This window comes from Leptonychotes weddellii, chromosome 1, assembly GCF_054177405.1.
Source record: "Leptonychotes weddellii isolate Sample4059 chromosome 1, ASM5417740v2, whole genome shotgun sequence".
NCBI lineage: Eukaryota > Metazoa > Chordata > Mammalia > Carnivora > Phocidae > Leptonychotes > Leptonychotes weddellii.
The window spans coordinates 192,047,130-192,075,076 of NC_138369.1; the positions used below are offsets into that span (position 1 = coordinate 192,047,130).

The 27,947-nt window shown below is 55.6% G+C and overlaps 2 protein-coding genes across 5 annotated transcripts in view; one reads left to right on the forward strand and one right to left on the reverse strand.

The window, feature by feature from the left end:
* COL6A2 (collagen type VI alpha 2 chain) overlaps window positions 1-4,079 on the forward strand; it is a 31,994-nt gene extending 27,915 nt beyond the window's left edge. For 2 of the 4 annotated variants that reach the window (XM_031041957.2, XM_006745839.3), the window contains exon 28: window positions 2,866-4,079. In XM_031041957.2, coding sequence (XP_030897817.2) covers window positions 2,866-3,464 — 599 coding nt within the window. In that variant the 3' untranslated portion in view covers window positions 3,465-4,079. Of the gene's footprint in view, window positions 1-466; window positions 1,649-2,865 lie in introns of those variants that run through there. The other 2 variants (XM_031041958.2, XM_031041959.2) reach the window with 1 other exon arrangement.
* Window positions 4,080-8,082: 4,003 nt separating this feature from the next.
* On the reverse strand, window positions 8,083-27,493 carry FTCD (formimidoyltransferase cyclodeaminase). The gene is made up of 14 exons (XM_006745838.3): window positions 26,325-27,493; window positions 25,423-25,606; window positions 24,533-24,661; window positions 23,691-23,779; window positions 23,377-23,556; window positions 22,227-22,364; window positions 21,964-22,095; window positions 15,290-15,351; window positions 14,727-14,856; window positions 14,485-14,646; window positions 10,835-10,878; window positions 10,493-10,631; window positions 9,422-9,517; window positions 8,083-8,345 (listed from the first exon to the last, which is right to left on the reverse strand). Exons 1-14 carry the CDS (start codon window positions 26,376-26,378, stop codon window positions 8,259-8,261), a joined length of 1,626 nt encoding a protein of 541 aa, XP_006745901.1. The 5' UTR covers window positions 26,379-27,493; the 3' UTR covers window positions 8,083-8,258.
* Between the last annotated feature and the right edge of the window lie 454 nt (window positions 27,494-27,947).

Sequence of the window (27,947 nt, forward strand, 5' to 3'; positions counted from 1 at the left end):
AGGGGACAGTTCTGGGCGGTGGACGATGGGCGTCTCGAAGTGCAGAGGATTTAGAATCGCAAGCTTTCTGGAAGCTGTTCTGAGGGGGGTCCAGGGGCACAGCCTTGAGCGGCTAGAAGCCGCCCCCAAGACTGGTCAAGTCTCAGTGCCACCATTTGTGCCAAGAGTCTTGTGGGGACCCCAAAGGTGCTTCTACTCCCCGTCTCCTCGGCAACGTGCTTTGCTGCTGGCTCCCCAAGCTGCTGTGAGCTCAGGCACCCGCGTGCTGACATGGGGGCGCTGTAGCCCCCCCCCAGCCTCCTCATCCGACCCCCTTGCTGAGCCTAACACCCATTCCTCGCTTTGGTCCTAAGTCATCCCGGAGGAGAGAGGCCCTCGGCTCTCAGTACACTCAGCCCAGGAGGGCGGCTGGAGGCCCACTCACGCCAACTTAGTCCCTTAAAGCCTTCTCTGGATGCCCCTGCAGATGGACCGCGGCCTGGCGGCGAGCCCCCGGTCACCTTCCTCCGCACGGAAGAGGGCCCGGATGCCTCCTTCCCCAGGACCATCCCCCTGATCCAACAGTTGCTAAACGCCACGGAGTTCACGCAGGACCCGGCCGCCTACTCCAGGCTGGTGGCCGTGATGGTCTACACCGCCGAGCGAGCCAAATTCGCCACGGGAGGCGAGCGGCAGGACTGGATGGAACTGTTCATTGACACATTTAAGCTGGTGCACAGGGACATCGTGGGGGACCCTGAGACCGTGCTGGCGCTCTGCTGAAGCCACAGAGGCCGCCCACATGCAGGGCTGGCCAGAGCTGCCCCCACCCAGCCCTCTTAGCTCCCTGGGGCGGCCTACCGCACAAGGGGCTTAAAACAACAGAAATCTATCCTCTCTCAGTCTGGAGGCCGAAAACCCAAGATCCAGGTGTGGCAGAGCCACGCTTTCTCCAGGGGCTCAGGGAGGACCCTTCTTGTCTCCTCCAGCTCCTGTCTCTGCCTCTGTGGTCACGTAGCCCTTACTTTTTGGAGACTGACCCCCCTGCCTCCCTCTTATAAGGACCTTGTGGTGGCACTTGGGGCCCACTGGAGAATCCAGAGTAGTCCCAAGCTCATAATTTAATTCCACATGCAATCTTTTTTGCCACATAAGGTCATATTCACAGTCTCCAGGATTAGGACATGGGCATCTTTGGGGGAGACATTACTTGGCCAGAAAAGAAGAGAGAAGAGCAAAGCCTCATAATCCCTAAACTCCTCGATTCCCCTGCAGCCTCTGTGCCTGCTGCCACCCCTTATGCATTTTTCTCGGCCTCCCTGGTTGGTGCATTGAGGAAAACTGCCCCCCAAGCCAGCCGCCCCCCACCTGTGTCTCTGCTGGTGGTGACTTGGGAGCACAGGGGCACCCAGACTGCTTGCTAGACCTTTTCAGCAAGTTCTGGCCACGTGGATTTAAAGCAGAAGCTGCTTTTCATCTGCACAGCCACCAAAATAAGCTACATCATTAATATAAGCTCCAAAAAAAAAAAAATCCTGCCTGCCAGAAATAGCTGTTCCATCTGCAGGTAGCCTGGCGCCCACACCGCGAGGCGACACACCCAGGGAGCGACCTTCAGGTGCTGTGAGCACATCTTAAACATTCTATAAAAGCTGAAAAAGAGTGTGAACGCATTGCTGTGGTCACGTGATGTGCTGGGGTGACATGTCGTGGCTGGGGACTGGTCTGGAGCGGGCACCTGTGTAGCTGGGGGATGCTGCCTGCAGGACTGCCCCAAGGCTGGGACCTGGGCTGAGGCCCTGCCCATCGGTGCCAGGAGTCAGGACCTCCTCCTTGATGGGATCCCCGCACTCCTGGCCCCAGGGGTCAGCATGCCTGGACCCACATCCCAGAGTGGGGCTCGCAGGGCTGAGAAACTGGATGCAAGCAGGAGGACCAGCTCTGTCCTCCCCCAGCCCCAGCTGTGGTTGAGGTGAAGTCTCCAGCAAGGCCACGGCAGAGGGGCCTGGCTGTGTGTCTGCGGAGGGTGGACCATGTCCCACGTATGCGAAGAGTGGGTTTTCGGCCTGTGCTGGGGTGCCCACATCCCCCAGAGGCTTGGCCTCAGCCTTGGCTGCAGCCTCGCCCCCAGTGCTGTCTGGCAAGCCCAGGGCTGGTGCCCACCCAGATGGGAGCAGGGCTCTCCGCAGGTAATAGTGAGTCACTGGAGAGGCTGCAGGGGCCTGCCACCCAGGGCTCACTGCCTACCAGAGAGGTGTCCAGGCCCAGAGGACACAGGCTCCTCTCTCCGCTGTTCCCCAAGCTGGGAGAGCCGTGGCCCAGCCAGCATTGGGCAGCTCTGGGACAACAGCGGGTCGTGGCAGATGTGGGTCCTTGCATCTTGGGGTCTTCAGGGCTGGAGGTCTTTATGAGATCTTTTTTGTCAATTACAAACGCAAAGACAGCCTCCCTGATCCTCTCTCCCACCCCTACTGTGGACTGAGGCCCTTTTGGGGTCCCCTTCCTGCCCCAGAAGGGCCTGGAGGAGGCCACTGAGCAGAGATGGTGGAAATAAACCCCTGAGTCCTCAGGTTTGGGGACATTTCCTGGTGGAGGCAAAACCAGCAAAGACAGTGACAGGTTCCAGAAGATGGGGCCCACCCCGGCCCACTGTGGTGGGGGCTCCCGGTCATGCGTGCCTTTGGATGCAACCCCACAACCCCGGTGGTCCTCAGGGCTCCAGTGGGAGGGGTGTGCACAGAGATGGGTGCAGGGCATGGCCAGGGCCAGGAAACAGACTGTGCCAGGGCCTGGAGTGGCCAGGAGGGGCAGCCAGGGCAGGGCCCGGCCCGCGGGGCGGGGGGGCCTCACCCAGGTCGCCTGCCCACCACCCCGTTTTGCCCCCAGAGCTGTACGTGGCCCAGTGCACGCAGCGGCCTGTGGACATCGTCTTCCTGCTGGACGGCTCCGAGCGGCTGGGCGAGCAGAACTTCTACAAGGCACGGCGCTTCGTGGAGGAGGTGTCCCGGCGGCTGACGCTGGCGCGCAGGGACGACGACCCGCTCAACGCGCGCGTGGCCCTGCTGCAGTTCGGGGGCCCCGGCGAGCAACAGGTGGAATTCCCGCTCACCTCCAACCTGACGCTCATCCACCAGGCGCTGGAAGGCGCGCGCTACCTCAACTCCTTCTCGCACGTGGGCGCGGGCATCGTGTACGCCATCAACCACGTGGTGCGCGGCGCGCGACCGGGGGCGCGCCGCCACGCCGAGCTGGCCTTCGTGTTCCTCACCGACGGCGTCACGGGCAACGACAGCCTGGAGGAGGCCGTGCACTCCATGCGCAAGCAGAACGTGGTGCCCACTGTGGTGGCCGTGGGGGGCGACGTGGACACAGACGTGCTGTCCAAGATCAGCCTGGGCGACGCCACCGCCGTCTTCCGCGAGAAGGACTACGACAGCCTGGCCCAGCCCGGCTTCTTCGACAGGTTCATCCGCTGGATCTGCTAGCGCCCCCCGCTCCTGCCCCTCCCCCCCAGACCCACACCCAGGCCCCCAGCCTCAAGCCCCTGGCCCCGGCTTCCAGCCCCCATCTCGCACTCCCAGCCCGCCGCCCTGCCTGCGCCCTCAGCCTCGTGCCCCAGCCTCCCAGCCCTGTGGGCACTGTCCTCTATCCGTGGTGCTACGAAGACTCACTCGAGGTCCCGCATGCTGCAGACTCCGTCTCCAGGTGTGGGTGTGAAGTCAGGAAAAGAGGACCCCCGCCCATCCCCAGCTCCTCCAGAGCGTCCCACCACGCTACACTCCTGTCTGTTCACACCCTGCCCTCCACACCCTCCCCGGATCCCAGAGGCTTTGCAGGGTGCGCTCTGGTGGGCAGTGCTCCAGACCCTGGTGGACGGCCTGCAGTTCCCCTGGCCTTCCTCAGCCCAGCCTCATCCCTGGACTCCTCAGCCCCTCCAGTGCCCTCCAAAGGCTCTTTGTGGGCCCCACCAGCTCTACTGGGCTTGCTCTGAGGTCTCTGCCTGGCCCTTGGAGGTCACCTGCCCCAGACTGAGCCATGACAGCAGGCCCTGCACATTCCTGTATGCACCCGCCCCAGTACAATAAAGGCTTTCAACTGCCTCCTGCTCTCAACCTCCTTATGTCTGTGCCCACCAGAGACCCCTGTGGTGGCCAAGGAGACATTCAGACCGTTCATGTGCCACCAGGACTGACCATGGTGCCCCCCCCCGACCCTGCTCTCCTGGGGCAGGTTCTGACTCCAGGCACTGGCCGTCCACACCACCCCAAGTGTATAGACTGGACAGCCTTGACCATGGAATCTGCCCCTGTCTAGCTGGCCTTGAGCTGAGAAAGATGCTGTTGCATCAGGGAAGTCCCCCTCTATCCCCAGACTAAGCCAAAGTGCTTTAAAAATGTTTGTTGGGGGGAGGAGTCAAGATGGCGGGGGAGTAGGGGACCCTAATTTCACCTGGTCCCTGGAATCCAGCTAGCTAGTTTTCAAATCATTCTGAACACCTGCAGAATCAATGGGAGATCTGAGCAGAGAACTGCTTCAGTTCTACAACTAGGAAGGTGACCCCTTTCTGGAAGGTGCGGAAAGCTTTCAGGGAGCACACAGGGCCACACAGTGTGATCCAGAGCCGCTTACACTGAGCCCGGCCCCCTGGCAGGGGGGTGCACTTCTACCCGGGCAAGGACACCTGAGAGCCAGCGCAACAGGTCCCTCCCCCAGAAGACCTGCAGGAACCCGCAAACATCAAGTTCACGATCACACAGAACTGCAACTTCAGCTCTTGGGGAAAACGGTATGTAGCATTTGTGGTTTTATCATTCTTGAGTCTTTCAGTTTTTTTTTTTTTTCAGTTATCTTCTTATTTTATCAATTCTTCTTTAAATTCTTTTTTAATTTTTATATATACATTATATATAATTTTTTTATTCTTGGTTTCCTTTCATTATATTTTATTTGTGTATATACAGTTTTTCTTTCTTTCCTATTTTGAGATCTAGTTTCTTTTAACAGACCAAAATACACCAGGATCTAGTTTACTGTTTCATTCTGTTTTACTTCTTGTTTGATTTTTTTCTTACTTTTGTTTCTGACTTGTTTTGTTTGTATTTTTCTGGTGGTGTTGTTTCAGTTTTTGCCTTTTCTCTGTCTTTCATCTATTCTTTTCTGTACATAATCATGAGATGGAGAAACTCACCCCAAAAGAAAGCAGTACTCACGGCCAGGGATTTAATCAATATGGAAATAAGTAAGATGTCAGAACCAGAATACAAAATAACGATTATAAAGATACTAACTGGGTTTGAAAAAAAGCACAGAAGAGAAATTACTGGAGAAATGAAAGAACTAAAATCTAATCAGGCCGAAATTAAAATGCTATTACTGAATTGCAGTAAAAAATGGAGGTTCTAACTGCTGGGATAAGCAAGGCAAAAGAGAGGGTCAGTGACATAGAAGACAAAATGGTGGAGAATAAGAAAGCTGAGAAAAAGAGAGATAAACAACTACTGGATCACGAGGGGAGAATTCAAGAGATCAATAATACCTAAAGTGAAATAATATTTGAATAATAGGGGTCCCAGAAGAGAAGGAGAGAGAGGGTGGGAGGCAGAAGGCTTATTTGAACAAATTATACTTGAGAACTTCCCTAATCTGGGTAAGGAAACAGGCATTCAAGTCCAGGAGGCACAGAGAACCCCTCTCAAAATCAATAAAAATAGGTCAACACCTCCACATGTAATAGTGAAACTTGTAAATCTCAGAGACAAAGAGAAAATCCTGAAAGCAGCTTGGGACAAGAGGTCTTTAACCTACAAGGGTAGAAACACTAGACTGGCAGCAGACTGGTCCACAGAGACCTGGCAGGCCAGAAAGGACTGGCATGATATATTCAGAGCACTAAATGAGAAAAATATGCAGCCAAGAATACTATATCCAGCTAGGATGACATTCAGAATAGGAGAGATAAAGAGCTTCCAGGACAAACAGAAACTAAAAGAATTTGGGATCACTAAACCAGCCCTGCAAGAAATATTAAAGGGGATCCTTTGAGCAAAGAGAGAGCCCAAAAGGAACAAAGACAGAAAGAAACAGAGAAAATATACAGAAACAGTCACCTTACAGGCAATACAATGGCACCAAATTCATATCTTTCAATAGTTACCCTGAATGTAAATGGGCTAAATGCTCCAATCAAAGGACACAGGGTATCTGATTGGATAAAAAAAACAAGACCCATTGATATGCTGTCTGCAAGAGACTCATTTTAGACCCAAAGACACCCCCAGATTGAAAGTGAAGGGGTGGAAAACTATTTATCATGCTAATGGACACCAAAAGAAAGCTGGGTGGCAATCCTTATATCAGACAAATTGGGTTTTAAACCAAAGAGTATAATAAGAGATGAGGAAGGACACTATATCATACTTAAAGGGTCTATCCAACAAGAAGATCTAACAGTTGTAAATATCTATGCCCCTAACATGGGAGCAGCCAATTATATAAGCCAATTAATAACAAAAATCAAAGAAACACATTGACAGCAATACAATAATAGTGGGGGACTTTAACACCCCCCTCACTGCAATGGATAGATTATCTAAGCAGAAGATCAGCAAGGAAACAAGGGCTTTGAATGACACACTGGACCAGATGGACTCTGAGGTCAGCAAACCGCCATGCTTGCTTCTGCCAGCTGGACCGACAGGAAAACAGGGGTCCAGTCACCATAGAGTAAGATTGTGGGAGTCAGGGGTGTTCTGTGACGGGAGAGGGTCACCCAGGACATGGTCACAAACTCTTGAGAAGTTGGTTGTGGTTTCTGAATGTTTCTTACATTTCACCGTGAAATGGTTAAGAAAATATGGGGAAAGGATGAGTGAATAAAACCCATTTTGAGTAGGAGTCTCTCTAAATACCGATAAGAAAGGTGCTCTTGCTAAGTAGACTCGAAATCCGGCATGTAACCCGTTCTCTTTACACACTGAAGGAAGAATTAAGAATATATATTCGCATGTGTTTGTGTTTGCTTAAATAGGCATGAAGTAGGTATGAAACAGAACGCAGTGATTTTCCTAGGAGGGTGTGAAGGGGGCCCGGCAGGGACGGGGTGGTGAGGCTTCCCCAGGGAATCCGTGTCACTCCAGCTTGGGAGCACGTAACTCATTGCCTATTTTGGAAGATTAAGCTGGGAAAACCTCAGCCTGTGGCAGAGCCCACGTGCACTCACTCAAGGCTCAGAGCCCCCTGGGGAACACAGCCACCTGCACACAGCCTCTCTGGAGCCCCCAGTAGGACCAGACCACAGCAGCCTCATGCCCGCCACAGCCCTGTTGCCCCCCTCCTCCTGGAGCTCCCGCCCAGGACCCCACGGCCCTTCCTCAGCCACTGCGGTCACGCTTGGCTCGGCAGGATCTGAATCTGGGGCTGTCTGTCGGGGGCTCTCCACCACACCCCCTCCCTGTCCCTCGCCACCAGGCTCTGTGGGGGGATGCAGTAGCAGGCAGAGGGGCTGTGGGCTGGGAGATGGGGGAGCTGTCCTCCTGGGACCCCCATCACTGGGCCTCGGCCCCCTGAGCTTCCACTGTGAGAGAAGTCTGTGGCCGGGGTCCATCCCTCCTGGGACCCCTGGGTGTGATGCTTTGTCACCTCCCAGCCAGATCAGGGGAACTCATCCCCTCCCCAGGAACTCCCGGCACCCTGTTCCCCCTCATCCTCACCTGCCTGGCCACCCCCACAGCATCAGGTGCTGGCCACAGCTCCCCCACGCTTCAGGCAGTACCGGCCTCACCTTCTTCCTCAGACATGATGGGGGAGCCCTGCTATCTGGTGGGGGGCTTCTGTCCCATGCACGACCCTAGGCCACTAAGCCCCAGGCACCCTGCCCTGAACCCTACCCATAACCCCCACAGCTCCCAGTGACCTGTGGCCCGGCTCAGCTCAGGGGCATCTCACATGCATCTGTGGAACCCCGCAACCAGTGTGTCACCCCCATGCTGCACCCCCATTTCCTCTGACCACCTCTCCCAGTGCTCACTCATCTCGAGTCCCCCATCCCTGCCCACTTAGCTTGGCCCTTCCCTTCTTCCAGCCCCAAACACACTACACAGGCACTGTTGGGTCATGACTTTACTAAAAGCTGCAAGTGATGGGCGGGTGACTCCACCACCCCAAGCGGACCCTTGACCCCCCAGCCCCCTCTGGGCCCCACAGGGACTGTGTCTGGAGGCTGCCAGGAAGGGGGAGGGGCACCGAGGGCTGCGGAGTCTACGAGGTCTCCCCACCTGCCGTCACTCCTGCCGGGCCTCCAGGTGCTCCAGCACCAGGGCTGCCTGGGTCTTGGCTTCCTGCAGGAGGCTAGAGATATGCTGGCGGGTCTGACAGACACAGGCCCAGACGTCAGTCTGCCCCTGCAGCCCACCCCCACCAGCCCAGGCCCAGGCGTCACCCTGCACCCACAGCCCATCCCCACCAGCCCCGGACCCCTGCCACCTCCCTGTGCCCTCTGGCCATGCTCCCTTGCCTGTCCTCTCTGGGGTGATCCCAAGGCCCCGACCTGGGGACCCCCAACTCCTTGCAGGCCTCTCAGCGAGGATGGGAGAGTCCCTCTGTCTGTCCTGAGATTTGAGGACAGCCAGGCCCAGGACCCCCACCCTCTTGGTCTTCCCATGGTAGTCACAACTGCAGAGGGCAGGGCTGTGGCCCCGAGCCCAGAGGGGGTTCAGGCAGCCCATCCTTTTAAGTCAACACGCATGTGGTCACATGGTAGACAGTGACTTCCCTTAAGGAGCCAAGCTCAGTCCCCGAAAAGGCCCTCATTCTGAGCAGTTAGTTTTTAAAGATTATCACAAAATCAGAGGCAGATGGGTGGTGTCCGGGGCTGGAGGCAGGGAAACGGGGGTCTTCTAATGGGTGGGGGGCTTCCTTTGGGGCAGTGAGAATGTTCTGGAACATGACAGAGGTGGTGGTCACACATCGCGAGTGTGCAAAATGCCCTGAGTGGTACACTTTAAAATGGTGACTTGTATATTCCTCAAATTTACCTCGATAGCAGTAACAACGAAATTACAACAAATGCTGAAGCTAAGATCATTTCGTGGGTTGGCAACTGCTCTTTGAGGCCCCGTGTTGTCAGTGCTAAGGGCCTACCTTGGGCGCCCCAGCCCTGGGTGGCCCCGCTGGGCAGGTGAGCATGGCGGGCAGGTTCGGGGTCAAGGGTATGTGGGCCCCCAATCCCAGCAGCTCCCCAGCCCCCAAGCCATTAGAAGGTGGAGGCATGGATGATGCCCAGCCCCCCACCTCCAGAACCCCCTGAGAGGACAACAGCCACCACGGAGGCCAGAGAACCTCCCAGCAGATGGACACTTCCCAGCCCCACACTGAGGGACCATAGCCCTGAGGGCAACCTCCAGGTCCCACTGCGGGGCCCGGCCCCTGTGGGCCTCCTGCTCACCTGGTCCTTAAACGCGTTGTCGGTGATGTCCTTCAGGTTGATGAGCACGTTGAAATACGCACCAAACATGCCCATCTCCAGGGCCTTGGCCGCCACCTGCAGCAGGTGCCAGGAGCAGAGCTGGCCATTTGTGACCCGGGTGGAGGGCGGGCTCACCCTGCCCTCTCCACCACCTAGGGCCACAGCCGGGGCCTTCACATCTCATCAGTAAGGATGGTGCACTGAGCGCCCAGGGGTCCCCAGGAGGCCCAGGGCCAGCCTGTCTGCAGAGGCCCCAGCAGTGGACGTGCAGAAGGGTGGGCTCCGGCCTGGCCCCTCCAGACAGAGGACAACCACAGCCTTCCATCTCTGAGCACAGAAAACGAAGCCCTGGGAGAGGTGAGGCTTCCCGGCATGCCAGCCTCAGGCCCGGCCTACAGCCTATGCTCCCGAGTCACCTCCTGGCTTCCCACATGCGGGCCATGGGGTGGGGAGAGCAGGTGGGAGCACGGGCTCAGGGACGAACCCCGAACGGCAGGAGCCGCTTGTGCCCAGACGGCACACGGCCGCCTCCCCAGGAAAGGAGGGGACGCTTGTCTGGAGCCTCAGGACGACCACTGGGAACAGGTGTCTTTCTTGTAAAGCCCTACAGCTGCCGGCGCTCAGGATGGGCTGAGAAATCTCAGCACCCACTCCATGTCCCCGACCCTGAGCCCTCCACGCACAGGCTGTGGACAGGGCGACAGGTGCGCCTCTGTGAGCTGGTTTAGGGGTTTTCCGAAGGACAAGGGGCCATGAGCAGGAGGGAAGAGAGAACAAGGGAGCGGGAGGAGATGGGGTCGCCAGGAGGGTCTGGGGGACGAGGGTTAGGGGTGGACTCGAGATACGGTTGAGTTTCTGCCTCTCTGCCGTGCAAGCTTAAATGAAATCCTTACTTCCCACTCTTAAAACGGGATAAACCAATGGGCTCTGCTGGCTGAGACCGGCCAAGGCCCCCTGCGAAGCGCTCTTGTCCGGGCTGGCTCCATAAGTGTCCCCAGACCCTCCACGCTGCTCCCCCTGCAGCAGGAGGCCGAGCCCCTGCTCCCGTACCTGCAGGTCCGACCGGCAGGCCAGGTTCCCACACTGCACCAGCTCCTGCAGCCCAGGCCACAGCGAGGCCACCGTCTCTGCTAGCGCCAGGGGCACGGCTACCGCCCGCCTCAGCCCTTCCTGCAGGGCTGCCGCACGCCTGAATCCAAGCGGGTCGATGGTCAGAGCCCAGGGCACCCAGGGGCCACCTGGACTGCCCCCCAGCTCCACCCCAGCAGACAGAGGAGGGGGGACAACAGGGACAAACACACGCCACAGGGTGGGTTGGATGGCTCCAAGGTCACGTGCCTGGGCGTCCACGGTCTGGGGTGGCGCCTCCCCCACGGCAGCTGCGGCACTCACCTGTCCCTCTCCTCAGGTGTGTTGGTAGGCAGTTTCGTGGCTTCCTGCCAGAAGAGATCACAGAACGTGGGGTGAGCAGTGGCCTACCCCAGGGCCACATGGAGAGTCTGGGCAGTGTCCACACCCAGGGGCCGGGCGTCCCCTCACGCGGCATGCGCTCCAGACACAGCCCTGGGCCTCGGGGTTAGGGGTGTGTGCCCCTCCCGCCTGAACCAGCGCAGGCCCTCCTCCGCAAGTGGTCACGCTGGTCGCCGCCCTGGACAGCCCCCCATCCGCGCCCCTGCGTCTGCCCAGGCCTGTCCCTCACACACCCAGGCCCCGCCCTGCCCACCTGCAAGGGCCAAGGGCCTGGCCAGGTGGGGAATGTGTCCGTCCTGGATTTGGCTAAATCTCCGTCCAAGAGTCGACGCTTCTGTCAGCATGCCTGAGAGTAAGGGGGCCCCGGCCCCGCCTGGACCCGCCGGGTCAGCACCCCAACTCCTGCTGGTGGACAAAACCATCCCGAGTCTGCCAGGGGCTGCCTGGGCCGCGGGGGCGGCGCCCACCTCCCCCCAGTCTTCCGCATGCGACCCCACAGCAGTCCTCACACACGGGGGCATCAGTCCTGTCCCGTGAGGCAGCCCGACCGGGTGCTCAGGGTCTCTACCGGGCGGCACGGGGCTGGTTTCAGTCAGGGCTGTCCTTCCCACAGTCACAGCTGCGTCCAGTGGAGGAGCCCACCCACCTGCAGTTAGGTTATCGCAAGCTTTGCTTTTCCCCAGCTGGAAATCGCTTCCTCATTTGGCCCAAGATGAGGATGCTTCCTTTTCCAGATCTCCATCTTCTTGTTGCCCCAGGAAGGGTAAAGCACCACGTTCCCCTCGTGCGTGTGACTTTTGACTGTGCATCTCTGAGTCACATTTCAGGCTCTGAACCAGACACCTTTGCCGGTCATCTTTCATTTCTCCCCTGCCTTCTGATTAGATATTTGTTTTTCTACTTCCTTCCAGTTGTTTTCTTTTTTTTTTTAATTTTTTTTAAATTTATTTATTCATGAGAGTCAGAGAGACAGAGAGGCAGAGGTAGAGGGAGAAGCAGGCTCTGCACTGAGCAGGGAGCCCGATGCGGGACTCGATCCCAGGACCCTGGGATCATGACCTGAGCCGAAGGCAGACGCTTAACCATCTGAGCCACCCAGGCGCCAGTTGTTTTCTACTTATTCGCCTTATTTCTAATCGCTAGTGGTTAGCCTGAAATGTTCTGCGTTTATATTAAAACTGATGCTTCCCCCTAAAAGCCTCTCCATGTATGAAGGTCATCAGAGCACAGGAGTCTGGGAAGCACCACGGGAGAAGCTCAGTAACTCACTGGGGGAGGCTCTGTAAACCGAGACACGAGCCCCAGGGAAGAGCTGGGAGACTCTGGGTTCAAGGACGGAAAACTCAAAGCTGCTCCGTCAGGAACCGGCATGACCACCACCGGAAGCTGCCAGCCCGAGTCCCGAGTGTAGCCCGCAGTCCGGGAGCTCTGGGAGGGAGGGGAGCCTTGCTTTTCCGGAAGGCGCACAACACCGCTGTGCAGAGCCCGAGAAACGCTCCCCGCCGCGCACAGCGAGCAGCTCACCCAGGGCGGCACGGAGACGCAGACCACGTGTGACTGCCACGTCCATGGCGTGGGGTCCCAGGAAGGAGCCCTCAGATTCGGACCATGGAGCCCCATCCATGCAGCCCCCCAAGGGCCACTTGGCAGCAAGTCCTTCTATGAATCACTCCCACAGGCTGCCCACCGCATGCCTGGTGACAGACACCAGAGGTGTTCACACAGAGGCATGCCAGGTGCAGACGAAGAAGCCTACGATCCCCCAGGGGAGTTGGCCAAAGGTGCTGCGACCCAGACGTCTACACAGTACAGACAGTCCCCAACTTACACGGTTCGACGTCAGATATTTTGACTTCGTGGTGATGCGAAAGGGACATGCATTCAGGAGAACCAGTGCTTGGAATTTGGGGTGTGGGTCTTTGCCCAGGCTAGCGATGTGCAGTCCTGTCCTGGGGCTGGGCAGCCCCGCGGTCGCACAGCCGTTCTGTCAGTCACTTTGGGTACAGTATTCGGTCAGTTACAGAGCTGTTCAACACTCTCTCATAAGACAGGCCGCGTGCGAGCTGATTCTGCCCAGCTGTCGGCCAACGGAAGTGTTCTCAGCAGCTGAGGTGGGCCAGGCTAAGCTGTGAGGTGCCGCAGGCTGGGTGTAGTAAATGCATTTTCGACGTACAGTATTTTCAGTTTACGATGGGCTTGTGCGTCATAACTCCACCGTAAGTCAGGGCAGATCTGTACTAGCAACTGGGGCGTGTGGTCTCTATGCACCAATGTAGAAAGATCTCTAATAGAACGTCAAGGGACGAGCCCAGGAGGCAAACTAAGAACACATATGATGCCATTTGTGTAAGAAATTAGGAGAAAAAGGAAAATTGGATCTACGCCAATATAAATAAACATCTCCTGATGCTTGCCCTAGAAATTGTGCCTGTTCGGGATGTGCAGGGGGGCAGCGGGGGGCAGAGCACAGGGACTTCTCATCCACTATCCTCTTGTCCTGTGAATTCTGAACTGCTTGAAGGTTTTACCTACTTTAGCAAATAAATGAAATTTAAGTGTAAAAACACAAATGGAAAAAGATGACCAGTATCCATACCTCCCACCCAGAGGACGTGAACTTTAGCTCCAGATGGTGACTTATTTAGGCGAGACTCTGATTATCCCCATCTGGATACAGTCTTCACTCGGGGGTGCACGGCGTGCCCTGGAGGCCACCGGTGGTCGTTGGAGCCCTGACTTCCCTTCAGCGCAGTTCGGCCCTCGAGGTGGCTCTGCCCTGAAGCCTGTGGGGCTGCTGGGGGCTGTGAGCTCATGCGTCTCCCCGGTCCTTCCACCATGAACTGCTCTGGGACACAGACGCACAGCAGAGCTTGGTCTGGACTCACGTCTCGGATCTTCCTGTGAGTGCTCCATTCCCTGCCCTGGGTTCTGAGCTACACCCCTTCTCTGGCGCCCACCGCCTGACGCACAGACTCCCTCTTGGGTGGGCAAGCTGGTTCCGACTTGACCGGCCTGCAAAGTCGTGTGAAGAGTTCCCAGCTCTCCCCATGGTCCTCTCTTTGTCTTCTGGCTGGAATGTCTTCTCCAGCCTCTGAGACCATCAGTCAATGGCTCTTCTTTTAGGATTTCTGTGGCCCGTCCGTCCTGGGATGTGAGCCCTTCTCCGGGGAACTGGCCTTCCTCCAGCGTCTGTAGGTCTGGGCACTGACCCAACTCCAAGACTCAGGGTAGCTGGGGCCGGGGCGCTGAGCCTGGGCGGACCCTCTCTCCCTCCCACCCCACCCACCCGCTGCTGTGGATGTGAGCGTGGGGCCACGCCTGGGCCAAACCCTCAGAACCCCTGAACTCAGCCGTACAGTCAGGGGAGGGGGCCATAGCGGTCAGACCACCATCCCCTCCCTCCAACCTCCCCTATTCTCCAGACACCTGAGCTTACAACAGCCCCTACCCTCCGTGCCAGTTCTCTGTGACCCTGGGGGAGCCCTCTCTCGCCAGGATGCCCCCCACTGTCGGCTGACCCCATCTCACTCAGGGCTGTCCACAGGCTGGTGGTGGGCCCTCTGAGCACTTACCAGGTAGGCCTGGAAGGCCCGGGCATCCGCGTCCACCAGCTTGGTCAGCTCAGCCGAGGCCGCGTGAAAGGGCGGAATCAGGCGCCGCATGGTTGCATCCAGGTGTTCAAACTGCCGCCGCCCGTAGGTCATCAGGCCGGCCATGGAGGCCAGGGCGGCGCCCTGGGCAAAAGAGGTGCTGGGCGTGCGACTCGGGACCCCAGGCCAGCCGCCTCACCCCCTGCCTCTCGCTTCACACTCACCATGGCTGCACTGGCGGCTGCCACAGAGCCACCCCCCGGGGCTGCAGAGCGGGCGCCCACCTCACGGACGAAGGCACGCAGGGGCTTGTCCACCAGGCTCTGCCCAGGCCCGCCACTGGGGACCAGGTACCTGTGGGGAGGGGTTGGCTCAGCGAGGCTCGGGGTGGGGAGGCCTTAGGGCCAGGACAGGGCATGCCTCCTGGGTTGGGCAGGTATAGGGACAGGGGATGGGGCTTTGGGGGACAGGGAATGGCGGGCAGGGTTCAGGGTCACCACCGCAGGCTGTGAGGGCAGGGCTGGTTCAGACCCTGATCCCTGGCCCCAGGCCTCTCCCCACACACGGGGGAGGGGACACAGTCCCAGTGTGCAGAGTGGCCCTGACCACCCAGAAGCCCCCATGACGATATGGCGGGACCTTGTCGGGGTCTCACTGTGTCCCCCCAACTGGCCCCCAGCCTCATGGCTGGCACAGACACCCTGGTATTTACTGATGAATAAGTGACCACACAGAAGGCTCTGGAAGGATCAAGGCAGGTCTCTGTGGGGGAAGGGGAGGTGCTCACTCGATGATCCGCTCCTTAGGGTTGAAGGGGGACAGAGAGTCCAGGCCCAGCCGGCTCACCACCTGGAAAGAGGGGCTGGTGATGATGAGCCACCTCGACCCCCCCCCACCCAAGGCAGGCCAGTGAATGGTGGGGTCCCACCTGAGCTCACGGTGGTGTCCCTGCTCTGATCCACCTTTGTGTAGGGAGCCAGGCATAGCTGGCCGCATGCCCACCCACCACGAGCTTGTGACTGCTGGCTTCTGGGAAAGCCCCCAGCCCAGGGCAGGCCCCCCACAGACTCCCTGACACATCCACCCACCCATCTTCCCCCAAGGGAAACTGAGACCCAGAGAGAGGAGGTGCCCTCGTTCTAAGCCACATGCGTCCCACAGAAAACACCACACACTGAGCCCATCATGGAAAGGGACCCACAAAACTACCCCTTTGGACAAGATTCCTAATTCTTTGGGTGTCAGTTCTCACAACTTTTAAAGCCCAGGAGCTGTCTGGTTGACCTAAACATAAGATTTGTTCTATGAGGCAAAATGGATTTTACTTAAATTCAAAATAAAGTTAGAAAAAATCTCCATTTAAGATTGGAATTCTTTCCATCAAAAAGTACTCAAAACACTTTACGGTGCTATGTGCCAGTGACGCAGTCCAGCGCGTTCTGAGCCAAGCAGGCTGACACTTTCTACAAAACCGGAAAGTGACAGGTCATTCTTGACAGAAACAAGCCAGCAGAGTCCCGGGGGCGGGGGTGGCAGAGAGGTCTCCCCGAGGACATGGAGATGGGCAAGAGTGCCTCCTGAGAGCCCACCTGAGAGTCTTCAGCAAGCAATAAAGCAAAGCCCTCCTGGCACAGAAGACCTCAGAAAGACAAACAGAAATTTAAACACGAATTTAAATGCCTGGCTAAGCTGGAGGAAAGTAAAGGTGCTCGTTCAAGGCCAGAAATGACCAGAAAGGGAACCAGACAGGCCTGCTCACCCTAACGCTGGGTCCACCCTGGGACATCTGAGAGCCTCGGGCAGCCTCTCATGAGCAGGGAGGTCTCAAGTCCTAAAGAGTGAGGGTCAGACTGGAGGCCCCTGAAAGGTGACCTCTCCAAGGATGAACTAGGATTAAGAAAACAAAAAACACTGAAAGATGTAGTTGGGGTACTCCTCAGTTTCTGCCTTCCCTTTGGTGAAGCAGGAAAAACCCTTCCTGGAATTATAACCACAAGCCACGCTGAGGGGATGTGGGCCACGGTTCACATAGAACTCTCTACCTGTGTAGTTCTAAAGCTCCAAGCAAAAGACTGAGTCTGGGGGGCCCTGTGTGATCATGTACCTGAGACCTAACAGAGGCAAATCCAAACTTTAAACCCAGATGTCCAAGAATTACCACAGATAAATTTGCAAAGAACATGCACATACAATCGAAAATCACAAAACACATGAAGAAGCAAGTCACCATGAGAAAGTCAACAGATGCAGCAATTTGCAAAATCAGACCTTCAAAGACTGCAGATATCAGGACTTTCAGATAAAGAAAATAAAACAACATGTTAAGAAGTACAGGAGAGCATCAAACACATTAATAAGGAATAAATAAATGTGGGAGAGATGAAAGGATTTTCTTTTTTTTTTTTTTTTCAGTATGGTACTGGCACATAGATCAGTGAAACAGAATAGAGAGCCCAGAAATGGACCCTCAACTCTATGGTCAACTAATCTTTGACAAAGTAGGAAAGAATGTCCAATGGAAAAAAGACAGTCTCTTCAACAAATGGTGTTGGGAAAATTGGACAGCCACATGCAGAAGAATGAAACTGGACCATTTTCTTACACCATACACAAAAATAAACTCAAAATGGATGAAAGATGTAAATGTGAGACAGGAAATCATCAAAATCCTAGAGAAGAAAACAGGCAGCAACTTCTTGCTAGACACGTCTCCAAAGGCAAGGGAAACAAAAGTTAAAATGAACTATTGGGACTTCATCAAGATAAAAAGCTTCTGCACAGCAAAGGAAACAGTCAACAAAACCAAAAGACAGCCGACAGAATGGGAGAAGATATTTGCAAATGTTTTACCAGATAAAGGGCTAGTATCCAAAATCTATAAAGAACTTATCAAACTCAACACCCAGAGAATAAATAATCCAATCAATAAATGGGCAGAAGATATGAAAAGACACTTCTCTGAAGAAGACATCCAAATGGCCAACAGACACATGAAAAACTGTTCAACATCAGGTGGCATCAGGGAAATACAAATCAACACCTCAATGAGATACCACCTCACACCAGTCAGAATGGCCAAAATTAACAAGTCAGGAAATGAGAGATGTTGGCGAGGACGTGGAGAAAGGGGAATCCTCCTACACTGTTGGTGGGAATGCAAGCTGGTGTAGCAACTCTGGAGAACAGTAGAGGTTCTTCAAAAAGTTGAAAATAGAACTACTCTATGACCCAGCAATTGCACTACTAGGTATTTACCCCAAAGATACAAATGGAGTGATCCGAAGGGGCACCTGCATCCCAATGTTTATAGCAATAATGTCCACAATAACCAAAGTATGGAAAGAGCCTAGATGTCCATCAACACATGAATGGATACAGATGTGGTATATATACAATAGAATATCACTCAGCCATCGAAAAGAATGAAATCTTGCCATTTGCAACAACATGGATGGAACTAGAGGGTATTATGCTAAGTGAAATAAGTCAATCAGAGAAAGACAAATACCATATGATTTCACTCATATGTGGAATTTAAGAAACAAAGCAGAGGAGCTTAGGAGAAGGGAAGGAAAAATAAAATAAGATGAAAATAGGGAGACAAACCATAAGAGACTCTTAATCATAGGAAATGAACTGAGGATTTCTGGAGGGGAGGTGGGTGGGGAGATGGGGTAACTGGGTGATGGGCATTAAGGAGGGCCTGTGATGGAATGAGCACTGGGTGTTATACACAGCTGATGAATCACTAAATTCTACCCCTGAAACTAACAATACACTATATGTTAACTAAACTGAATTTAAATAAAGAATTTTTGGGTGCCTGGGTGGCTCAGTTGGTTGGGTGACTGCCTTCGGCTCAGGTCATGATCCTGGAGTCCCGGGATCGAGTCCCGCATCCGGCTCCCTGCTCAGCGGGGAGCCTGCTTCTCCCTCTGACCCTACCCCCTCTCGTGTGCTCTCTCTCTCTCTCTCTCATTCTCGCTCTCTCAAATAAATAAATAAATCTTTAAAAAAAAAAAAGAAAAGAATTTTTAAAAAGCCACATATCCGTAAAGACAATGCATTGAAACTAGTTAAGGCATTTTTTAATATTTGTAACATACATAAAAACATGCATTGGTTAATACTTGTACACATTACTTGTTAAACTTTGTGAATAAATTCTATTTCCTGAGGGGGCAAAAAATGAAAGCATTTTCTTAAAGAAAAAGGGTAAAGTTAGAAACCCGTTACAGGCTGCTAAAACTTATGGCTGGAATTTCAAGAGAAACAGGGTATTTACATATTCTTACAGTACCTCCCACGCAGCACTCACTACAAAAGGAAAAACATTGCAGCGAATAACAGCACCTTGAACCAAGGACCCCAGGCAACAGGGAGAGTGTCCCCCCCCACCACCCTGCACTCTGAGGACAGCATGTCCCCTGTGCCCTGCTCCTGTCAGAAGCCCACAACCCCAGTAGTTGTGAGACACTGCACAAAACAACTTCCTGTCCTTTTAAACTATGTCAAGGTCAATAAAAATAAAAAAAATTAAAAAACTATGTCAAGGTCATTGAAGGGCAAGAGCACAAGGAGCTGCTCCCAATTAAAGACAATAGAAGACATGGCAGAAAAGGACTGTCATCAGATTGGACCCTGGGTGAGAGGATAAGTGGCTATAATGGGGATTACGGAAACATTGGCGTAATTTGATTATGGTCTGCAGATGAGATACTAGAACAGTATTAATGTTGAATTTCCTGATTTTGATCATTGTACTGGGGTTGTGCAAAAGAAATGTCCTTGTTCTTAAGAAATAAAACCTAAATAAATTTGAGGTAAGATGGTACAATGTCTTTAACGTACTCTGAAGTGGTCCAAAAAAAATATATGACTATGCGTGGATACAGAGAGGGAATGATACAGCAAATGGGGCGGATGCAAACAATTGGAGGATCTGGAGCTTGTGAGGGGCTCCTTGTACCATTCCTACACCTTTGCTGTGTGCATCAACATAAAAAAAATTACACAAAATTTTGGAACAGCTAGAAAGAGAACAGACCTGGCCATAAACGGTATCAGTCACTTAAAAGCTAGGCTGGAGAAAACCACAGTGAATACAAGGGGACTTCAGGCATCAGGGAGTAAAACAAGTCCCTGGAGACTGGGGAGATAACCAGGCAGACTTAGACCTCCCCAAGGGACATGTGATTCCAGAAGACGGTAAAGATAGTTTGCAGGAGCACCTGGGTGGCTCAGTCGGTTAAGCGTCTGCCTTCAGCTCAGCTCATGATCCGGGGGTCCTGGGATCGAGCCCGGCGTCGGGCTCCCTGCTCAGCGGGAAGCCTGCTTCTCCCTCTGCCCCTCCCCCTGCTTGTGTTCCCTCTCTCGCTGTGTCTCTGTCAAATAAATAAAATCTTTTAAAAAAAAATAAAAATAAATTAGGAAGAGTCGGGGCGCCTGGGTGGCTCAGTCGTTAAGCGTCTGCCTTCAGCTCAGGTCATGATCCGGGGGTCCTGGGATTGAGCCCAGCATCGGGCTCCCTGCTCATCGGGGACCCTGCTTCTCCCTCTGCCCCTCCCCCTACTCATGCTCTCTCTCTCTCTCTCTCTCTCTCTCCCTCTGCCTGCCACTCCCCTGCTCATGTGCTCGTGCTCTCTCTGACAAATAAATAAAAAAAATTTTTTTAAAAAAAAGATATGTTTGCAATATTCTCAGGTGAAAACAAGTGACTTGGGATTTTGATTGTCTAATTATCTTGCAAGAATAAATTCACAGAAAGACATAGTCAAACATGCCATATCCCGCAGAGTAAAGCACCATGAGCCTTTCTTTAAAAAATCTGCTTGACTGTGAGATTCAGGCAACAGACAGACAAGTAGGAACAGAGATGACCTCACCTGTGTACAGAGCTAAGGTTAAATATCTGTGGGTATTTAAGACATGTGGAACATTTACAGAAGGTAAATGTCATAAATTTGACAATGTGAAAATAGCGAATAACAATTTAGATTAAGAGCAGCGATGATGACCACTCACAGGAGTGCACTAATATTCTTGTCTGTCTTCACCAAGAGTCAACAGACACTGTCTAACAGGGATAAAGAGCAAAAGGATTTAAGTATATTATTTAAACTTAATAATTTAACTACCTAGAACTAATAAATGAATTCAGCAAGGAAGCAGGATACGAAGTCAACACCAAAAGTCAGTGCGTTTCTATACACTAACAATGAGCACTCTGAAAAAAAAATTGCAAAAACAATTCCATTTATAATAGCATCAAAAAGAATAAAATAGTTAGGACTTAATTAATTTAACCAAGGATTAAGACTTGTACAATAAAAACTACAAAACATTGCTGAAATAAAGAAAATGTAAATAAACGGAAAGCCCATGTTCATGGATTAGAACACTTCTACTGTTAAGATGGCCGTACTCCCCAAAGCAACGCACAGAATCAGTGCAGTCCTTATCAGAACCCTAACGGCGTTTTTTGCAGACACAGTAAAAGCCCATCCTGGGTTATGAGGGCTGCATAACATTATGATGTACTTAATATCGCCAACTGCATACCTAAAAGATGGTTAAGATGCCAATTTCACGTTGTGTATTTTACTACAAAAGAAAACATTGAAAAAAAAATTAACCATCAAAAGAACTCCCACCCCCACTAAAAACTACTGTAACTCAAAAAAAAAAAAAATCAGGAAATAGAGAAGGAAGAAAAGATGTGAGTAAATGCTAAGTAGGTTTATTTTCTCTCTTCCATAGTAGGCTGTCAGTGTGCTGATAAAAACTGATAAATCATATTATATATTTGAAAATTTGGGTAAAATTTTAAAACCAATAAATCAAAACCAGGGGTAAGTGTATTAAGTTATAAAGGTAATCACCAGAATACCTAAAAAGTAGACTCTTCCATTAAACTGGAAGGAACCACGCCCAACACCCCACAGGCCTGAAAACAGGACAAGCAGTCCAGATGTATTTGCGGAATCAGGAGATACAAACCCAGCTAGCAAAGAGAAACACTTTCAGAGAAACCCACTCGTGTGCTCGTTGTGGAGGAATTCCAGCTAAAGTTGTCACTTGGGACTGTAGCACCAGCTTCTAACCCATCGATGTTCGTGGATGGTCCACACGCCCGCACCCCATGGCGGGCACAGGGCTGACACGGGAGTGCACGCATGTCCGCCACAACCCGGCGCCTCCGGCAGACACCGGAAGGGACGGGGAAGTGGCGTGCATCCTCTCTGAGGGATTTCACAAGACTGAACATCTTCCAGATCACAAAGAAAAACTCCTACAGTTCCCTGATATGATAATAGTATGACGTCATCTAAGCACAGACCCTAAGACAGAGGAGGAGGAGGAGTGGGGCCCGGCTGGCAGACAGGGTGCCCCGGGCCTGCTCCCAGAGCGTCAGGCTCGCTCCCGCCTCCCCACTGGCCCCTCACCAGGAGCCCGGCTCACCAGCCTGATGCGGAGCTCCTCCTCCAGGATGAAGAGGTTCTCCTTCTCGCAGTAGAAGGCGGCAGCGTCCAGGAGGGCCTTCAGAGGCACCAAGCCCACCAGCTGTGAGCCCACCACCGGCAGGCTCAGCTCCTGCAGAGGTCCAGTGGCATCAACGTCCAGGGGAGCTAGACTTGAGACACCCTGAAGGGTGTCCTGGGGACCAGCCCTGCTCACCTGCAGGGACTTCACCCCGGCCAGCAGGGGACACCCGCCCTGCTCACCTGGGCTTCTCTGCAGGTCTCCTCATAGACCGTATGCAGTGCTGTGACCTCAAAGTCCAAGAGGTTTGTGGACACTTGGGCCAGGTTCTTCTCATCCAGGTACCAGCCAATGCCCTGAACCTTTTTCAGGCGTCCTGGCTGCAAAGGAAAAGTCTTTCCCAGCTTGGGCCCTGCCCAGCCTCTCCTAGTGCCTGCACTGAAAGCCACTTGCACCCACCCCCGCCCCACCCCCCGTAAGCTGGTTGGAGGGCTCCCTCCCCACAGACGCCACGGCCTGCAGATCCTGCAGTGCTGCCTGGACAGCTGGTTGGAGGCCCTCCTCACGCTCCAGAGCCAGCTGTGGAGGGTCCCGCCCACCACAGGGAAACTGAGGCCCCCTCACAGGGCACTAGGCTCAGGCCAGCATTTCGCCCACACCATGTGCTGGGAGCCCGCCTGGGGCCACCCCCACCCACCCCTAAACTCCTGTGCTTGGTCCCTGCCGTCCCTCCTCACCCCAGAGGCTGGCTCTCCACTCCTCACTCCTTAGGGTGGCTCAGTCCACCTGAGGAGGGACCTCCGACCTCCGAATTCAGCAGGAACAAAAAGAAGGATTTGGGGTTCGCCCTGCTTCTATGTTGTGCTTACACACTGCAGCCCGTGCAGGCCTGTCTGGCAGGACCCAGGTCTCTGGGGGTTGGGGGGCTGACAGGTAGGCAAAATGTCACCCTCCACCTCCTTCACCAGGGGTCTCTGTGCCTGTGTGTCCAAATCACACTTTCTGCAAGATCAGTGCTCAAACTAGGGGACAGCTGCTGTGGCAGACATGGTGGTTCCGGGCCCCTGGGGCCCCTGGAGGTAAGGGGGGCCCCTGGAGTTACCTGGGAGCACCTGGGGCTCAGAAGGAGCTGTTTTCCTAGAAGAATGGAAGTACTGCAATATTCTAACAGCAGCTCTACCCCTGCCTGCTGCCCTGGTCTTTTAAGCAGGTGCTCCCCCACTTCAAACCCTGGAACCCCACCTGCCTCGTCCCACTTGTCATGGACACCAAGGCTGGGCTGGTCAGCAGGTCCACACCACAGCACCACCCCACCTCTGACTCTCTCCCGTGAGCCCCTCAGGATTCCTCGGGGCCAGTGCCAAGCCCCCGTGGGGACAGGAGGCTGCTCACCTTGTCCTTCCCACGCCCCTGCTCCCGAATGTTGAGGGCGATGCGGTGGGCCTGCTCCTTGGTGCTGAGCAGGTTGATGTTGAACGCAATGAGGAACTTCCGTGCCCCCGTGACAGTGGCCCCCCAGCTGGGAACAAAGGAGCTGGGGCCGAAGTCGGGCACCCACTCAGCCTGCTTGAGCTATGGGGAGACTTACCCTAGGCTGTGGTGTCCCCCACAGGAGGGACACCCCGCCAAGGTCAGGGAAGGAGGAGGGCACCCACCCTTGCAGGGTCTACCCCTCCACCTGCCCCCCCGGGTGAGGAGACACGCACCTTCTCAGGGAGGGCCTCGTACTCCCCAGCCCGGATGGCAGGCAGGGTCCGGCGACTGGCTGTGCGCGCTGCCTCTCCATAGAGGTACACTGCAAGGGGACCGGGCTGGTCAGGGTCCCAGCCGGTGGGCCACCCAGAACCCCCACTCCTGGAGGAGAAACGAGGCAGCCGCTCCTGCCAGGCTCAGCCTGGGGGACCAACCTCCCTCTCCCTTGGCTCCCATCTCTCTGCGCCTCATCGGATGGGTGTGGGTGGTCGCTGATGGACAGTCCTCTGCCCACCCAGGGCCAGGGCAGCCCTCCCTGCTGCTCCCCCTGCACAGATGCCCCCGAAAAAGCCATCACCGAGATGCTAAGAGTTAGAAGTAGACGTTCGGGATGGAAGCATGTTCACCTTTCTTTCTAAAGTGTATTTTCATTGTACAATAAATAGGCCCACAAATTAAGAAACACAGAGAAAAGAAAACAAAACTCACCCCGACTCCAATATCCCCACGACAATGATGAGAGCGTGGAACACTGGCCTGTACCCGCAGGGGGTGGGGCTTAGGCCGTGCCCTCACGCACCCCGTCTGCCTGAGCCCATGCCCCGTGAGTGTAGACGCCCCCCGTTTGTCTCAGGTTAATAATTTCTTGATTTGGTTAATTCCCCAAGGTGAAATTATTCCATTAGGAAGCATGGACTTGACTTTTCGGAGCAGCTAAGCGGCATCCAGTGCTTCTCAACGGCCAGGCCACGCACTGCGCACACTGCACCCGGCTTCTATCTGCAGAGAACCTGAGGGCGCCGCGGTGCAGTGAGGGGGAGCCCCTGCCCTGCAGTGTCCCTTTCGGGGCACTCACCTGGCACACCCAGCCCCTCGGCCAGCCGCTGACCGAAGGCCTGGGCACAGAGCACGCACTCATCCATGCTGACGCCCCTCACAGGGATGAAGGGGCACACGTCCAGGGCGCCCATCCGAGGGTGCTCCCCTGCACAGAGAGGGGGCTGACGAAGGGGAGGCCAGGGGGGCCCAGGCGTGGGCGTGGGCTCAGCGGGCTCGTGGATCCCGCCCTCCCTGCCCCCACCCTGCCGTCCATCCACACACGCCGCTGGTCCCGCTGACCACAGGGATCCCGGGAGAAGCAGCAGGCCAAGTATTTTGGCCTCGGTAAGCCTCTCCGTCTCCTAAGCCACAGAGCTCACTGCCCAACACTGCCTGCCGAGCTGAGCGGCCGGAGTCCTGACCGGCTCCCACCACCCAACCCTCCCTGCCCCCGCAGCTTACCGAGCGTCCTTCTCAAACCCTGACCACTCCGCTCCCCCTGGGAGCTCTGGCTTTGAGACTGGCTTGCTAACTCTCTACCAGCTGGAATCACATGGGCCTGACCCCCCCCCGCCCCGCTGTGAGTGGCCAGAGCCCCTGCCCTTTTGACCTGCCCCCGGCGTGTCCACCAACCTTTGACCCTGCCTGCCACAGCAGATGTGTTTGGTTTTGAGGGCTACTGCCAGGCCGGTTTCCGCGTCTTTACTCCCTGCCCCCCCAAGCGCCCCAGGCCTGCACAGGATGCCTGAGCCTCACTGCCAGTCACTCCTGGGAACCCCTGAAACACAGAGGGGTCTCCACGGACCTTAGCCTGGCACAGCAGCCTCTGTGGGCTGCGCCTGAGACCCTTCGGGGGGCTCTGGGGTCCTCCCAGGGCAAGCTTGCAGGCCAGGCAGCCCCCATACCCTGTGGGGGAGGACCCCTCACCTTTGTGCTGCCTCATATCAATGAGCTGGAAGGCAACCCGGGCGGCATTGAGGGCCCCCTCCACCACGTCCTTGGGCTGCCCTACGAACGTGTAGACGGTGCGGTTGGTGGAGGGGCCAGCGTCCACGTCCAGCAGCACACAGCCCGGGGTCTGCGCCACGGCGCGAGAGATGGCGTCAATCACCTGGGGACAAAAGCCCAACCCTGTGCCTCAGTTTCCCCACTTAGAAGAAGGAACAGGAGCTTCAGAGGTGGCCATGCCTCTCCTGCTGCCCCCAACCACCACCCAAACATGGGCCTAAGGAGCTGGTGCTGAGCATTTGGGAATTCCTCAAAAAGCACAAGCCCAAGGAGGACCATCACTGATCGCCAAGAAAAGGGAAACAGGCAGCACCCTCCAGGAGAAAGTGAGGCAGGAATCAGAACCCTGGTGGAGGGACTGCTGGGGCTCCAAGAAGGTGACCTATAGGCCAAGGGCACAGAGGGTCAGGGCCCTGGCCCCCCAAGCGGTCCCTAGTGGGACCATCTGCACTAGGGGAGGGGTATGAAGGGCCCAGAACCTTCTGAGGCAGCAGGGGCTCCATGGCCCTCAGTGGCCTGCACCCACTCCCTATGCCTCATTTTCCTCATCGGTAACATGGGGAGCCCACCTGATAAGGTTTGGGGACCTTCCACCAGCCCTGTGGCCCAGCCCCAGGGCCAGGACCCCTGCCTGACTGCCCAGCCCACAGCCTCTTCCTCTCCCCTGCTCAGCCGCTCTGAGTCCCTGCACTCATGGGGCACCTCCCTGTGGGCTGACGACAGGAAGTGGTTCCATTTCAGAGAAGATACTCCCCAACCCCACACCAAGCACACCCCTTTCTCCTTGCCCCGAGCCCCTTGCCTAGCCCCCTGCACCTCACCTCCTGGTTGTTCCCCTCTGAGAAGTTGGGAACGCATTCCACCAGCTGGGACATGATCTGGGCCTTGATCCTGGCGCTCCTCTCACAGGGTGGATGCAGGGGAGGAGGGACACTGCCCTCCGGTGCCTGGTGGGGCCTTTATCCACCCACCAGGGCCCTCCCATGGTGGCCGGGCTGCTGATTAACCACCAGTCATGGCAAGGAGGGACAGGCTGTGGTCCCTGTGCAAACACGGAGCAGAACAGGAAGGGGGCCAGACCCTGTGAGCCAGACAATGGAGGAGGAGGGATCCCCTACCCAGCTGGGGGCCGGCCGGCTCCCCTAACAGCACATGTGACCAGGGCCCTCAGGGGGTAAAAGTCCTCCCTGGGGGGGTGGACTCGGGTCAGCCCAGGCTCCAATCCCAGCTTGGCCCAGGGACTCCTGGTGGTTGTTCCTGTGACCCTCCAAGTGCCCCTCCAGTGACGCTCCAAGTGACTCTCCAGTGACCCTCCGTGTGCCCCTCCAGGGACCCTCCATGTGCCCCTCCATGTGACCCGCTAAATTTCTTCATGTCAGCTTCGGAGCTTGAGGTAGCAGGAAGACAAGAGAGGTCGTGTGTGAAGCCCCATTGGTGGACCTGGCCCTCGGCAGAGGTCAGCTCGGCCTGGTCAGGCAGGAGAGTGGGGGGAGGGGTCAAGTCTGTGCTGTACGTGGATGGGCCTGCAGGGCAAGTGGTCACGATGAAGCCCAGCTCTCCCAGTTGCTCTTCCCTGAGGTCGGTGGCTCCTCACAAAGGACTGACGTGCCCAGGCCAGCAGCCCAGGGCCCTGCACCCAGAGAGCCAGCGGGTCAACACTGTCTTGAAGGGGGCGGCACTTCCAGTCTGCAGAGCTTCCTTCACGTGGCTATACCCCAGCAGCGCACGGACGCCTCGGACCTGAGGTTCAACTGCCCCGCCTCTCGGGCACTTTGAAAACCCCGCAGGGCCCTCCCAGAGGCAGAGCAGACCCCGCCTGTCATCCTCCCGGCCCGGGCGCCCTCACAGCCATGGCAATGCAGGGGCGGCCACAGGGCGCAGGTGAGGAGACCCCCGGCTGCACGGGCCCTGGGGCCCCAGCCCTCCAGCAGCCACCCCTGGAGCAGCCAGACAAGCCCAGAGACCCTTGGAGGCTGGGGGCAGCCAGGTCCTCTCCAGCCGGCTCCCCTGGGAGAATGTGAGGACAGCTATTCCACTTCTAGGTCCCACAGGGGGGCTGGGGAGCCTCGCAGGACCTGGAAGAGAGCAGAGGCCCAACAAACGCATTCTTCCAAACCTGGGTCCTAACACCGAGGCTCACCCAAGAGAGCCTGCATCCCGGCGGTGCCCAGGAGTGCCCACCAGTCCTTCCTCCAACAAGCAGCCCTAGCGCCAAATTTGTGCGCCCTCCACAGGCCCCCAGGGTGGCAGAGTCCCCCCGCTGGGGGTTGGTGTCCAGTGGTTGGAAGGGGAGGATGGAGTCAGTTATGGACTGAATGGTGCCCACCCCCAAAATCATATGTGGAAGCGCTGACCCCCAGCACCTCAGAATGCAGCTATATTTGGAGACAGGGTCTTTAAAAAGGTAATAAAGTTTGTCTCCCCCTCCACTTCCCCCCCCCTTC